We start from the raw sequence: 16,236 nt of genomic DNA on the forward strand, positions 1-16,236 counted from the left end.
AAAAATCATACATTAAGAAATCTTTACACATGTATTATCATCCATTTATTCTCAGGCTTACAGACTTTGCTCCAGCTTTCCGGAAAGGAAAACCAGAAGACCAGGGCCATCTGAACAAAATCAGCTCCCTAAGTCCAGGCAGAGGGGCCAGGACTCAGCTGGGGAAGGACCCTGATCCTACAAAAAATGTTATTCAAGTAACTCTTTCCACAGTGCTGTGAAGGGGAAGACAGGGTGTCAAGAATGGTGATAAACTGCAGTAGTTAGATTAAACATTTATTTTTTCATATATTCACAAAATCTTCACAAAAGTATTGAAACTCAAAAAGGAATTAGACTTGAGTCAAATACAGAGATGAAATGTACAAGACAAATGAGCAGGCAAACTAAAAGGTCTTGAAAGTATTTTACTTCAGATTGAAAAACGAACAGTTCAACTGTTCCGTTTAAATAAAGTTTTGCAAGATATACAGTATTTTATGAATACAATGCTGGTCATTTGAGGCAATGTAAAATACCTCAATTTTTCCTTCATGCTTTTTTTTTTTTTCCTTTTTTTTTTCTTTTTTTTTTTTTTTCTTTTAGAAAGATACTGTTTACCAAAAAGAAACTTGAGCAGTCCAGGAAAAGCTTTTTTCCATTAAATTTATGAAAACCATAAATTGAGTCAAACCTAAGATTCCCAATGGAATCAAGATTATCTTCCCGCTACCACCACCTTAAAATTATCACATGCTTATTGGAACACTAATATCTGCACCCTAGGAGTACATTTGCTTTCAACAATGAGGGTGATTCTTTTAAAAACACTTCAGTGTGGTAAATGCGATACAGATCTTTGCAAGTATTAAGTTTTGGAACAGTTTTGCTAATAGCAGCTAACAATACTGGATTAATATAATTTATAAATAATTGTTCCCTAAGCGGTGAACATAAGTCTACACATTCACAATAATCTAAAACAAAATAAATAGTGACTATGCATAATGTGGTACAACTTTCACTAGTTTCTATGAAGAAAAGCTGAACATCTTGATAAAATTATCTGATCAAATTAAAATATGACTCTAAAAATTTTTTAAAAAATTGTCAAATTAACATCACGTAAGCTTAGTGTTGGAGTAAATGTTATGACTTGCTGTATTTTTGGAATATACATAGATATTTTCCTTTTTGAAGTAAAACACTTTAACACATTGAAAATGTTTATTAATTTAAGGGATAACATTGGTTCTGGTCTCATTTTACTTTAAAAATCATTGCACTCATTAGTGCCTATAAAGGTCAGGTTGGTCTGTAGTATTCTGTAAATGTATATAAAAAGTTTCTCAAAGCTAACAGTACTTTTTATAAAAGCATCATCTCAGAACTGCTGCATTTAATACAGCCAGGTACACCAAGTACAGACTCTCCTCTTTACAGAAATATGTGAAAGTAAATGCCACTTAACTCTCTAGCACTGAAGCGCCCCCACTCCTGTTCCAAACTATGCCTGTGAGTGCAATTTTCCATTTCATTCACATTCATGGCATCAAAAGTACTGCAACCTAGACTTGTGATGTGACTGAACCACACACATGTGGAGTTCCAATGAAATGAGAACTAGGTCAATGAAGAAATATTATGAGATATGAAAGGTTTGGGTCTTTAAGGCAATATAAAGTATATTTCATTATTTGAAATTGTTTTGTTTTTAATAATTAAGTGTATATATAAAAATGCCTAAGAGGGGAGTGAGAAAAAAATACTTTAATTGTAAAATTTACTTAAAGCTTCAACAGTTATCATCTCCTACAGGAGTTAGCAAAAATATAAAAGACAAAAAAACCCAGACCTGGAAGGGGGAGGAAAGGCACAAACAAGGAGGCATGGGATTAAAGCAGCCCAGGAATGCAAACGTCTGTAACAAACTGAGTTTTGTTGTTTAGTTTTTTAAACAAAAAAAAACAAAACAAAACAAAACAAAAAATTAAAAAAAAAAAACTATCACCACCATCAATCAAACAAACAAAAATAAAACCAAAAAAAAAACCCAAAACAAAACCCAAGTGGCCCTTTGTTGTTTCTTTAAAAAAAATAAGGAAGGGTTGAGGAGAGACCACTAAGGGGAGGAAGAGAAGGATGCAACTATAAAACCCCATTGCCTGAAATGATGGCACTCTAGAAAACAAGGTGAAGGTTACTTCTCAGAGATGACAAGCTCAGTGTTTACACAAAGTACATGTACACTTTATACAAATGAAAATCTTCATTTGTCACCATAAACCTTTCTTTCAGAGGAACAGCTTTTGCAGATCAAAAGTTCTATGAGATCTTCCAAATGCCAAGAAAAGAAAATCTGAGCAATATAACTAGTAATGTCTCTTTATATGGATGTTAAGATGACAATTCAGATTATTTTCCAAACTAATCCTGAGAAAAATTTATGTTTACAATTTAAACAGTAATGTTATGTAAAAAGTATTAACAAATCCACTATTACAAATGTCAGTTTTCCTATATGGTCATCTATATATACACAATAAAATGGTAAGTATATGCAAAAATAATTAAAAAATCATGCACAAATTACTTTCACCTTTAAAGGCTGGGTTTCCCTCAAAATACAATTTTTTGCCTTTTTTTTCCTATTTTTTGTGTTTTATTTGTTTGTTACCACCCCCTAGACACACTGAGTACTATCTCTACAGGTCAGCATGAGCTAATGGGAAATACATTTATTTTACATTCAAGCTTTTATATCCTAAATGACCCTGTTGTAGCATATGACTTATCAAATGAGCAGCCTTTTTCCTCATTTTAAAAAATTAATTTTTTCCTTTTTTTTTCCATTTTTTCTTTTTTTTTTTTCTTTTTTTTTTTTTTTTGCAGTGATCAATCTTCATGTTCCGTTCCGTGGCGAGCTGGGAAAAAAAAATGCAGTTGCTAATCTATGTCTGAACAGTCTGAAGCTCCAGAAGAGATCCAAGGAGTCACTATCAAACTATCCTGTAGCATGAGATCATTGCACACAGAAGAACAGTCATAAAGTAGGCAACTATCTACAAAGGTCTGACAGAGCTGCATCCCTCTTGTGTTTCCTCTTTTTGCCGTGGAAAAACTGGTGGTGTGATTTGCTGCCTTGGTGCTGTTTGTTTGTGACTGAGGTACCATGGCTTGAGTTTGTTGGACCTTGGAAGCCCTTGTTAGAGGAGCGAAATAACCGTGCAGATCCATGCTGTGGAGGAAAGAGAACATGGTCAATCCCTGCAGAGGGAATAAAGCACAGCAGTCCCACAGCCTGGCTTCTGCACAACGAGCATGCTGACTCCTGAGAACAACACACAGGAAAACTTGCTACGGCAGAAGGAACCTGGCCATTGCTGAGACAACAGCACTGCAGGGGCAATCTCCCACCGGGGTGGTTGCAAAACCATGTTCATCTCTAGCCCCAAACAAGTGCAGAGAGGAGCAGAGCACTTGGAATTTCGGAAAGTATAAAGGCATTTTACAGAAATGTCCATAATCCAAGACAACACAGGAAGATTGCTTAAATCTGATCCAGGGCTGATCTTATGCCGCATCTTTTCAGAGATGGAGTGTGTCAGATCATGGACATACACATTCCAGCGTGGAATTAGTTCTGCCCAATAACACAAACACACACTCAGAGCATAGCCAAGGCCAGGTGTGTGAATTGTCTTGTTAGAAGACAGATCATCAACAAATAAGAGGCATGTCTTCAGAATTATTTTCAAGAAAAGTATTCCAGAATGTTCTGGATTATATTTCAAACATGAAAGATCCAATTTCTGAAAAAGTGTAGGAATTTAAACTGCATATATCCAGGGTATATTGTATAAAGAGGCATAGAATATTTCCACCATACTGAAGCATTCCTCAGTCTGGGAAATCTCCAAAATGCATAAGGTCTGAGAGGTGTCATCATAAGGATGTTTGGCTATAGGGGAAAATGAGGGTGAATGTCATGTATCACAAAGAATCTTCACCTCCCTTAGTGGAAGACAGATCAACAAGTATCCACAGCTAAAAGAGCAGTCAGTCAGAGTTTTAAACACACATTTTTGCTAACTGCTTTCACTGAGTGTAGGCACACCTCATCTCTCAAATTTTGCAATCAAAACTGGACTGATGCACTTTTTGCAAAGGAGGAAATGGGTGCAACATAGCTGAATACCTCTAGCAAATTTGGTGTACAAGTCAGACCAACTTCATCTGTTTTTAAAGTTGGGAAAGCCACGGTTGCAAATTCATCTGTGTAAGCTTAACAGAGAACCAGGTGGCTTTATATAAAATCAGTGTTTGGAAGTTTTTTAATGGGGCAAAAGGGAGGTGAAAAATGCAGTGTTCCCTTTCCAGAACAAGTTACCCTTCCATGGAGGATTTGTGTAATATTCAAATAATCTACACAGTTGTTGTTTTCAAACATTTCACAAACCTGAGATTTGTTCGTGTTGCTGGATGTATTGGCTGTTTGGCTATTTTGTGTTTTCCCACTTGACTGGGAGGATTCCAGTGACACTTCTTGTGACCCCACTCTGTTTGTGGTAGACTGACGACAACTCAACTGTTTAGAGGTTTTGCAAGGTGTTCCATCAGAATCCTTCAGGAAAATGTAAAGGATTAGTGAGCTTTTCTTAAGAGTGAGTATTTCTAAAAGTGAATTTTCTTTTAAAAATAAAGTTAACAGTGGACAAAACTGAAAATTTGTTTATTCTACTAGATATTAAAATTCTTTCAATCCAGAATTCTTATCGAGTAAAATAGATTTAAAGATGTACTGATGTGTGATTCTGGTTTTGAGATTTGCCTTTTATTTTTTAAGTAAAATTCCCAAACAGATCTTTTTCAAAGCTTTTGGCCTGTTTGTTTTTTAAAGCATGTGGTTTAGGATTACCAGTCTGTTTTACTTTTGAAATACAGTTTTCCCAGAGAAAAGAGGGCTGTGGAACTTTGTGTCTGTATATTCACTTTCTACATGTATTGTGTCAAAAACACACTGCAACTTGTATGTGTAGAAATTGCATAAGAGTTAATACCTTATGCAAGTTAGGATTCTGGATGAATTAATTGACAAGGATGGTGAGCTCCCAAAATGTATTTTGTGACAATATAAATCAAAGGGAAAAAACACAAAGAAATTTTAAAAAGCAAAGTGAGAAAACTTCCACTACTTACTACATCACTAGAGCTGGACAGCGTGGATGATGATGATGATAAAGGACCTGATGAAGAATTTGAAGAATGTTTACTAAGTGTTTCTGAAGTTTTATTTCTAGGTTTTCCCAGTGCTTCATTCTCTTCAGCAAGATTATTGTTGCATTTGTCCAGCTGCTGAGTATCTACTATCAAGGTTACTCCATTACCTAGTAAAAGCAAAACAGAAGCATCACCACACATTTAAATCCAAAAATATGTTGCCTTGGGGTTTTTTAACATAGCCCTAAGATACAAAATACATGTTACATCCACAGTAACACTTGGACATTAACATTTATGCAGTGAACACTGCCCATGGTTTGAGATGGAAATTAGGAACAAAAGATGTGGAAGAAGGCAGACAAAGTTCAGATGTGCTGCTGTAGACTGTTTCATGCCACGCTTCAACAGCACTCAAATGCATAGGTTTAAATTCTCCCCTATATGCCCAATACTCAGCAACTCCCATTTTTCTTCTGCTGGAGCTGCTAGGATCAGAAGAACTCCAAATAAGCCTCATTGCTTTGTAGGATTTCCTACACTGAAAATACAAGATACAGAACTCTCGTATCTCACTAAGCTCTCCCTTAAAAAAAAAAAAAAATTAGAACTTAGATCTGAACTAAATCAACAAGACAACCCTGTTATTGTCACCATTACTCCCGTAATACACGGTTATTTTTCTTTTTTGATTGCTGTTTTATCTGAAATAAGACACTTAGGAGGTAGAGATGCACATGATGTCCATGCACATAGGCAGCTAAAAAGGATGTGATGGGAGCTCAGGGCCCACAGGGTGACAGCTCCAATGGCACAGAGCACATCCAGCTGACAAATCACTCACACAAGTTCTAAAAGCAAGTAAAAAAATCCCAGCCTAGCCAAAAGAACGGGTCCTTGAAACATCTTCTCTGATTAATCGCTAGCAAGAGAACACTTCTGACAGGAAGCATTCTAAAATTAACTGAAGATTATGAAAATTAATTCTAGTTTGAAAACTTCCAGACAGCACATACACCTGCACCAAAAGAGGGTGGCAACTGGCTGCTGAAGTCAGAAGATGGGCAACAGATTAAAGGTGATTCCAAAGGGCATCGTCACCAAGTTCTCTGGCTCGATTTTGTGTATTTCCATTTGTTAAAAACAAGATTATGACTGATATTTCAGGACTTTTCTGTTTAAAAGACTTATTCCACTTACATAGTGAATTCTGGCTTAAGTATTGCTTCCTTTACACATATGGTATGTTAGATTTTAAAGTTACTATTAAAAATGCAGAATTTAAGGATTCAGATTTAAACTAGCATGCCCAGCAATTCTTGTTAAAACCTTGTCCACATTTAAAGGACGAAGGAAGCATGACACTGACAATGTGGTAATATAAATTGGAAGTTTTTCCAAAGTCTCTTTTTGGAAGGCAGCACTTTTTACAGACCTCTCTACTAACCAAATCTATTGCAGTACAATAAAGATGGGGACATTTTACTCTTGTACAAATCTGACTTTTCTGGATGAAGAGACATGAATACTAAAAAAAAAAGAAGAAACTGCTATTAAGATGCACACGTAGACTTATGTGAAGCAAAAGAACAACAAAATCTATACAAGCAAAATATGCAGGAAGTTTCCCCCTCAGCCCTGCTGAGTCAGAACTCACCATTACATGAAGATTCTGTCCTGCTTTGCATTCCCCACTGCTTGGATATCCAGTCTCTGTATGTGGCCACTTCTTGTGTTACTCTAATTATTCTCCCTAATATACTGCAAACCAGAAAAAAAAAAAAAATCACCACAATTAATTTTTAGACACAGAAAAATGTAAGCAGTGAATGTCTGAGATTTAGACTTGGAGACTTTACCTTTCTGTTTCGTTGTTAGGATAATATTTAGCTATTGGGGAAACAGCATGGCTCAGAACAACATAGGCATAATCAAAAGCCTGCTTCACTTGCATGGCACCATAGGAACTCCTCCCAACATCATTACCTTAAAATAAGAATATAAATAAATGAGTAAGATTGAAACTTTGGTTATCACCTTTCAGGCAGGAAACAGTAACCTGTTTTAAAAATTGCCCTTAACTCCCAACTACCTGTAGCCACCTCTTGTAGAAGAGGATTAGCATAAAGCAGAAAAAGTATACATTTATTTATTTATTTATATATTTCTTTAGCATAAACAGCTTAAAAGACCTACAGAGATTTAGATGTAAAGAAGTCCTCTGGACCAGCAATTCCTGGGGTACAATATATGAAGAGAAAAAAAATTCTGCAGTGCATATATTAAACATTTAATAGTACTGTTATTCCATTCTGGTTTCTGAGGATACCTGGCTGTAATGGATCCTCAATGTACAGCATTGATGGTCTGTAGCCATCCAACATGCTTTTCTGCACTTCATCCTTGGCAACATAAGAGCCACCATCCTTTATTCGGATTCCAGTCTTCAGATAATTGAAGTGACGTCCATATAATTCAAAAAACTCTATTAAAAGAACACCATAGTTGGCATTGGGCATACAGGCATCTTCCCTGGGATGCAGCTATTAAGAAGAGAGAAAAAAAATTCATTCTTTTAAGACTTCAAGTTCTTCTCTTTTTCACAGAAAACATGTCTAAATACAGTAATAAAAAAATAATAGTTATGTCTAAATAAAGTATTTTCCCTTGATTAAGCAGTTTTGCATCTTTAAAATAAGATGCTATGACAACTTCTATAAAACAATTACCTCTTCAAAAAAAGGCTGTCAATGACTAGTCTTTTTGCATTTGAACTTTTAGTCCAATAAGTGAACTTTCAGCACTAATGGCAGGGCTTTTGTGAAAAAGCAGATATTTGCACCTCACAAACCTGAGTCTGCAATACAAATACAGACTTCTCATGTGCACAGCTATGTACAGGATTCCCTCTACTGTTAAGTGAGCAGCCGGACAGACAGCCTGAATGAAGGAAACCAGCTCACAGTTGTAACAGACATGAAGTTTAACTTTTTTTTTAATTATTTTTTTAATGAGTAAATGGAAGTGCTGTTACTCATCATAAGAAAAAAATGGATTAGGAGAGATTTTGGTTTTAAACTATATGCATGTTGCCCTTATTTCTTTTCTGCTCAGCAGGGAACAGCAAAGGTACTCAGCACAGGAAAAAAACCAGGGCTGATACAGCCAGAAATCAGCTACTTCATATTTGTCCAGTATTTCCCTCCCCCAGGCACAACAATATAGATTTAGCTCATGCATTTTGTTGTATAAGATTTAAGAGAAAGTTGTAAAACATGTTTGTTTGATATCAGCTTAGAAACCCAGAGAACCAAGATGACACTGCATTTGTGAAAGCACATACAGAGTGTGTGAGCTGGAGACCAATCAGGACTGTTATAAAGGACAGCTGCAGCTAACACCAACCTTATGGAACTTGTTCCCAGCAAGTTATACAATATTCAAGTTGTTTTACCATGAATGACACATGCCATTTCATGTGTATCAGAATCATATATATCAGTGCCTGGCACTGGAACACCAACAGATGTTCCAAACACCTTTTATACCCAAAGTATCAGCATCAGAGAAGGAAGAGAAGACAGATGGGACGTATCTAATTTTAAATGAAATGGGAGTGCAAAATGATAGCTTAAATGATTAAATTTGAGGGTTGATCAAATTCCTTCTTAAGGGGATGTCCTTAGGCACCAATGGCATTGAGAGATTCCATTGAACTTACCTGAAGGAAACTGACAGCCATTAAAAAGAGACTATAAGAACCAATTCCACCTGTAAATACTTCATTAAGGTCCCTCTGCAACAGGAACTGTTTCAAAACTAAAACTAGAAATGGTAACACAGGATATTTCTGAAAGAGAAAAACAAAGTTGTTACAATACTGTGATGCATGCATACAATGGAGAGCATACTGAAACCATCTGTTTTATTATATTTTGTCTTTAAACTAACTATAAGTCTAACCTATCATTTTTAGTAACTGGAGAAGAGCCAATGCACTGCCTGTGACCACCACAGGTATTTTACCTGTTTGACTCTGGTGGCAGATATTAACAACAGAAAAAAGTTATTACATCAAAAAATCAGAAGTATTTGGGTTGAATATATATATATATATACGCACATACACACTTTTCTCATGCAACTGGGAAGTATAGCAAAGGAACAACTGTGGAGATACTGACATCTGTAACAAAACTTTCATGCTACAATTGAGAGGTAGCTCAAAGTGTGCTGAGATTCCTGTCCTGCAGGTACTTTCGATGCCCAGAGTGAATGAAAGCCCTTCAAAATTACTACACCCAGATAACAAATTTTCAAACAAGCAAAATGCCTTTGGGTAACTGGTCCTTTAAAGGGTTTATCTGCATGGATTCCCCTAAGAGGTGTGGTGAACACAGGCCTTTGGGACAGCAGTGGAGGCTGGGCTACACCTGCACTCTGTATACCCCTCACAGGGGAGGGGCAAAAGAGGCTTAGTAAGATCATTGCTTTTATAATCAACACAGAGCCAAAAAGTTCCTTAGTGTCACAGATGAAATGTGGATCATTATGTCCATGACTGCAAAAAGATTAAAGGGAAAGAAGAATTTTGCCAAGAACTTCTCTGCACGAGCCTTACAGTGAGTATTAGGAGCCTTATCTACCTGAAGATCCTTAACTGTCTAACTGAAGATTCTGAACTATTAAGAACTTCCAGTCACAAGCCGAAGTTGAATATCAGTACATACTAAAATTTAAAGATGGGATTTTTCTTGGATAACTGCACACCCTTAATAAAGCCTCCAACTGCCTTGGACTTCCTAAATAACCTGGATGAAGAGAAAGAGGCATTTCCAAGCCTAATGCCAAATATGACATCTCAGTAAAGTACTGAAATTATGTGGAACAAAATAAGACTCAAGAGAATGCCCTGCAAGCGTTATATAGAGAGTGCCTCAAGAACACCAACAAAGTCACTTGGCAAGGACACACCAAGTTTTCTCCAAGTCAAACAAAGGACCCTCCACAGGAGCCTGTGCCACCTCCTCCTCAGCTGCCTGTGCTCAAGGCCAGCTGTGGTGCAGCACAGCTGCACAGCCTTGGCTCAGCCTGCTGGGAAAGCAGCCCTGTGGGAAAGCACCATGTGGGAAGCCTTGAGTGAGTGCCTCACTCTGCTCGAGAGCTGCTTCCCTGCACTGTCAGCCTGTTCCACGCTGCCCTGCACTGGTGCTGCTCCTGACCCTGATCCTGACCCTACCCACAGCCTGCACATCCTCGCTGGCCACTTCTCTGCCAGGCACTGGCCACGCTGGGAGCTGACCCCAGCTACTGGCACCAGACCTGCTCTGCTCTTTGGGCTGGGGTACCAGCCTTGTCCCTGCTGCCACACACAGCTCCTGCTCCATCCCCAGGGACACAGATCCCTCTCACACCCTGACCCAAGGCCAGAGGGTCACAAGTAACCCAGACAGCTCTCACACGCAAAAACACCTTCAGGCTTTCATCAGAAGACTATCTCCCATCTTGAAATTCAGAAGTGCATAGCTCAATGAACTGCAGTTAAAAGAGCAGAACACTTAAAAGAGGCAATAGTGCATTTTTCTTAATCATTGTACAATTAGAACTACTCCACATTTTATTCTTGTATTTTAGTATTTTCATGCCTTTTAAGGCAATATATCTACAACTTAAGACCATCCCTCAGCATTATCAGACAACAAAAAACAGAGTAAAAGTGTTATCTCTAGTAAGGATGCAGTTGAAGTAAAACAGAAAATAAAATTAAGTTATCAAATACTCAGTGTGTAGTTCCATGAGAGTGTTGCCTAACCTTGATAAAATCTTTGATGAGCTGGGCTGCTTTAACCCCATTCTGTACATTAAAGCTTATATCAACTTTTACTTCAGTGAAGGAATCTGTCAGTTTAATAATAGGTACCTGCAAAAGAAAGATATAATAAGTCAATACAGATTTCCAAGATACACTTGGTTTCATTTATAACTTATATGCACCAGCAAACCTGAAGTTTTTTACGAATTTATAGAGAGGAGGTAGGCAGTGAAATCAGGACTCCTATCTTTGAACTCACTTGCCTTGCCAATCTGTTTGCAGAAACTTTGCTTTTCTAACTCATAAACATTATTTTCAATTTACTATCCAGCTGAACAGAACTCAATGCTTCACCTTCCAGGTGATTTATTTTGGATTGGTTTGGGTGAGTTGCTGCGGCAGCAGCTCAGCTCTGGTGGAGACCACAGACACCAGAGGGAGACAAACACTGGAGAAACACAGAGAAACCGTCCTGGAGACATCAGAAATGACACAACTTATGTCACTGGGGTCATCACTTCCTCACAAAAATGAACTTCAAGTACAATATATGGAGAGTATTCTGATGTGTCTCCACCTGAGTGACCACCAAATTACCTCCATTAGTAACTAACAGCTATGAGTTAGATATCCTAATACTCTTACAATTAGCAAAAGGTAGGAAATTATAATGGAATGAATCTATTTTTTGCAAGACATACCACTACCTATTTAGACAAGGCTGTACTTAGTACTTCTATGTGAAAACTGATTATACCTGCTTACTTGCAAGAAGAAAAATTACTTACTTATGTATAAAAACTCAGTCCAGAAATGCACTGGTTTAAAAACATCAATGCACAACACTGACTAGTCCAATCTCTCTTCAAAGCAACATGTTGTACATATCAGACAATTTCCACAATAGAAAAAATGCTCCTGTTATCGCAGTATCAATTATTTTGTAATAAAAATCATACTAAATAAAAAAGTTATTTATGCTCTATTTCAAATTTAATATACAAAATAAATTTCTGCTTATAAAAATTCATTCTTTTAACCAACATCTTTCTTTGATTAGAAATTTAGCTTAAAACAAGGGAATACCCTCTTCCCCCAAACTTACAGTTGCTTTATCTAAGACCTTCACTGAGTTTTCATCTGCTACATTGTGCTTTCTAAGAGCTTCTTCCAGGGTCCAAAGAGGTAATGTCTCCCATTTTCCAAACACAACTAAATCAATATCACTGAAATAGAAAAAAATATTTATTCAAATTAAAAGAATGATACACTTAAAATACAAACAATTGACATTTATACATAACTCGAATAAAGCTGACAGAATATAGCTGAACCAAATAATTAATTCTGATTTTTCCAAGGAAATGGTTGGAGATGAACTCTTACACTTGAGGAAATACAGACCATTTCAGGTTACCTAGAGGAGGGGACAGATAAACATAAATCAATTAGCCTGCAAAGCCTAAAATTAGTCTCCTTAGGCCACACTGTGAACAAAAAGGGATCAGCTTCTCTGGAGTGATTCAGAACAAGAAATGAACTTGTGGTGAATCACCACCTTTGGGCTGTATTCATCAGGAATGTTGATTTAACAGCCTGAGAACAAAAGGAAAAGTCCTGTTTTCCATCCTCTATCCCCACATGCATGACATGAACCTGTCTCCTCCTTTGCTCCAGGTCTGGTGTTTGCCTAATCCACAGCAAATCAGTTCACCCTATTAATGGGTCTGGCAGAAACCTTCTTCACTCCCCCTTTAAAGGACACACAGAACATTCTGGGGTAATTTCCTGCCTCTTTGCATCTCTCAGTTGTTTTTCTGGATGATCAGAGCACCAGAGGGCACAGAGTAAGCTGCTGGCCAAGAACCGGGACAAGGCAAGTGAGAAGAAAACACGGCAACTTGGACTTCAGGAAGCAACAAGCTATTAAATAAAGATCAAGCCACTAATTAATTTCACTCATTAACTCAGCTCCTTGAAGGGGTGTCTCCATCTTACTACACTTCCTCCCTATGCACACACAAAATCACTTCATTACACAGGAAGCTGACCCTAATCCAATCCCTGAACTCAAATTCAAAAGGTGGTTGGTGTCACATCTGAGCCAGTGAGGGATACTGTGAGATCCTGAGCTTCTCCCTCTTTGCTCCCCAAGTCCTTTGATTCCCCTGCTTGGCCAGGACCACAAAGGAGGTGGGTGTGTAACCCTATAGTTATGCTAGCAGGGTGCTTCAGTGATATGGGAAACTGTGCAAGAGAAAACACAAAAAAGTTCAGAAATACTTCCCCCTGCAACAGATTCTATAGATCTGCTAATTGACAAACACCACTGCTTTAACAATCCCAAAGAAACTGCATCTGCATTAGATGAGCTGTCTCCTGAAGCAGCAGTTCAGCCACAGACCACTGGGCTGACAAGGACAGGCAGCACCCAGTCTCTTTCAGAAAGGTGTTCAAAACTGGCTTGGAGCAGGAAATGCTGCTGGATATGTCTCTTCTAAACTAAATTAGTGTTAAACCCACTGGTGACAGTTAAAAACAGGAGACATTTTCCTGATGCACGCCAAGAGAGAAAAAGCAGCTCTGTTGCCACCTCGAGCACAGACACTGCCTGCAAAGGGACACAGATCCAGCAGCAAAGCCACTGTGTGCCCAAAACTTCAGCAGCAGCTTAAGCTAATGGATACAGAGCAAATCCCAACAGAGAGACACAGCATTAAAAACACACTTCAGGACTTTCTGAACCCCAGAGCCTGAAATCTAAACAAACTGAGAAGTAGGGAAAACCTAGGGCAAAGGGAAGCTTTGATGGAAGGCAACAGTGAATTAAGGACCAACACAGAAATTATGACTATTTTGAAAGTTCGGCAAGCACTGCCACAGGAAGGTTTTTTGTGGGTTTATGTACTGTATTTGAAGTATCTCAATTTGTTCTCCCCAAAACCTCACCAGAAGCAAATACTCAAGAATGCAGTATATGACAACAGAAAAGCCTTTTTGTTATATCTGTTTCAAAACAATCAAGCAAATATAGTAAAGTATCCATCAAGTGGCCAGGAATATCTCTCTAGCATTACCAGCATCAAATCATATTTAATTAAGCCTATTTAAAATAAATTTTAATAAGGCCAGGAACAAGGCCAAATGTGAAAACAATGAGTATTTGTACACCTCACCTCTGGCTTTACAAACAAAAAGTGAGAAATTAGAATTTATTACAACTCCTGAAACTAAAGCAGTAACTAAAGCATCTGTCAGGCTCTTTCTTTTACAAATACAGATGGAACAATGATGAGGCTATCCCTCACCTGCAGTCAGTATCAGATGTCCTGTTCCCAAAGTATGGAAATCAGTTCAAAAGTTATCCTCAGATTTATGCTATTTAAATGTGTTTATCCCCCACAGCCATTTAAGCCTTTCACTCCATTTCTATTCAGTTGTCATAAATACTCACAATTTCTACACAGAAGATACCAGTGTCACTGATTAAAGACTCTATGAAAACTAGCAATACATTAGGAAAAAGTAGATGTTGACTATTGTACAGATTTCACAAAAGAAGACTAAGGAAAAAACCCAATTCTGTTGTAACATTTTCCCTTCAGCGTTAATATTAACAACTTTATGTTTATTAACAACGCTTATGTTAAAGGTTTCAATTTAGTCATCTGTGGAGATAAAATTTAGCTTTTCTTTTAGGGCCAATATCTTCTTTTTGTATTAATGAAGCCAAATTCCAGCATAAGCCTTTTTTCACCACATGGTAATTCAGAACCTTCTACTGATACATGCAAGATCTATACAGACACATGCTACAGTCAATAGTCTTACTTATTGCATTTCTGTACACTTTACAGAGAACTAATAGCTTAACACTTGCTTAGCATAACAAGTATTGACACAAGTAACACAGATCCTGGGAGAGCAGATAAATAACCCCAGGGTTACAGGTCAAACAAGTTACTTTTCTTTTGTGTGGAATTTACACTGAAAAATTACTAACCTTGTAGGTAAATATAAACCAGTTTTAAAACTTCCAAATATCTGCACCTGAAACACAAGAAAAGGATATATAAGAAAACATATAGAATGAATTAAGAATTTTTTCAGGCTTCAGAAGACAGAGTTTATTAAGCTGCTTGTAAAGGCTGGCTATTGCTACCCTCCATTGGTAGATTTTGGTATTGCTAACAGGCACTGAACACTTCTGTTAAACACATACACATCTTCAATGTACTACAAACAGCTGATCCTCATTCTTTTTACTCATAAAACATTAATAACTTAGGCTTTTCTAATAAACAACTGCTTTGTGATGTAAAAATTGTTCCCATGACCAAATCTGGTCAAATACCCAGAACCCAAGATTTTGAAATGCTTAACAATGACAGAATATTTACGAAAAACAGTATCAATTTAATTTGATTTTTGTTTTCACATCTCAAAAGTATACCTCTTAGTATTTAAGCATTTTGAAGTTTAATGTATTTCCATTGCTTTGCATACTTTAAAAAAACATCAATTCTATCATGACCCAATTTTTTTTCTGCATTACAAAACAAGTAGCACAACTCTGTCTATTTCTCCTTAAACAACAAACAGAAGTTTCAGAGAGCTTCACATCCCACAGAATTACTTTTTTATGCTGGATTTTTACTAGCACTGGAGGTGTAAACCACCAGGTTTCCCCGTAAGCTGTCCAAAACCACGCTCTCATTACTTAGCCAAGCCTTGCAGGGAGGTTGAACTCAAGTGCTGAGTCTCAAAGGGGGGTTGGGGAGACTTCAAAGTAAAAAATATCTACATATTTGGGCTAATTTTCAGCCATTCTTCTGATGTGTTTCCTGGAGCCACCTTATACAGACTTGAGTATTCTGCTTTAATGAGTCTCATACACCAGCTTGACTGCCACCTATTTGTATGTCAAGTGACCCACTTTTTATGTTTTTCCCCTTCAGGATAAGAAAAAGGGGGAGACAAGAAAAGATGATGTTTTGAAAGTGCCTTAATACTTTAGTAGACTAAGAAGCAGTTTGAGTGCTTCTTCCTGATTATTTTTTATCACTTCACTTGTCTTGGCCCTTCACCCCATGCCCAATAAAAAGTACATACACAATTTAATATTGAAAGTTCATAGCTTCTCAAACTGGCAAAGCCTGTGAGAGGTGCCACAGCAAAAACATCAATATTGTACAAAAGCATAAAGGCATCACAAAGCTAAGAAA

The 16,236-nt window shown here is 37.3% G+C and overlaps 1 protein-coding gene across 1 annotated transcript in view; it reads right to left on the reverse strand.

Moving 5' to 3' along the window:
* Positions 1-363: 363 nt before the first annotated feature.
* Positions 364-16,236, reverse strand: part of TENT4B (terminal nucleotidyltransferase 4B) — a 41,034-nt gene continuing 25,161 nt past the window's right edge. Inside the window, exons 3-12 of the mRNA XM_084215059.1 lie at positions 15,015-15,061; positions 12,117-12,237; positions 11,012-11,119; positions 8,921-9,049; positions 7,529-7,742; positions 7,059-7,185; positions 6,857-6,960; positions 5,179-5,366; positions 4,439-4,603; positions 364-3,217 (exon numbers count right to left, since the gene is read on the reverse strand). Of these exons, the coding sequence (XP_084071185.1) occupies positions 3,038-3,217; positions 4,439-4,603; positions 5,179-5,366; positions 6,857-6,960; positions 7,059-7,185; positions 7,529-7,742; positions 8,921-9,049; positions 11,012-11,119; positions 12,117-12,237; positions 15,015-15,061 (1,383 nt within the window). The 3' untranslated portion in view covers positions 364-3,037. The remainder of the gene's footprint in view (positions 3,218-4,438; positions 4,604-5,178; positions 5,367-6,856; positions 6,961-7,058; positions 7,186-7,528; positions 7,743-8,920; positions 9,050-11,011; positions 11,120-12,116; positions 12,238-15,014; positions 15,062-16,236) is intronic.

Source organism: Fringilla coelebs, assembly GCF_963513975.1.
Source record: "Fringilla coelebs genome assembly, chromosome: 14".
Lineage (NCBI taxonomy): Eukaryota > Metazoa > Chordata > Aves > Passeriformes > Fringillidae > Fringilla > Fringilla coelebs.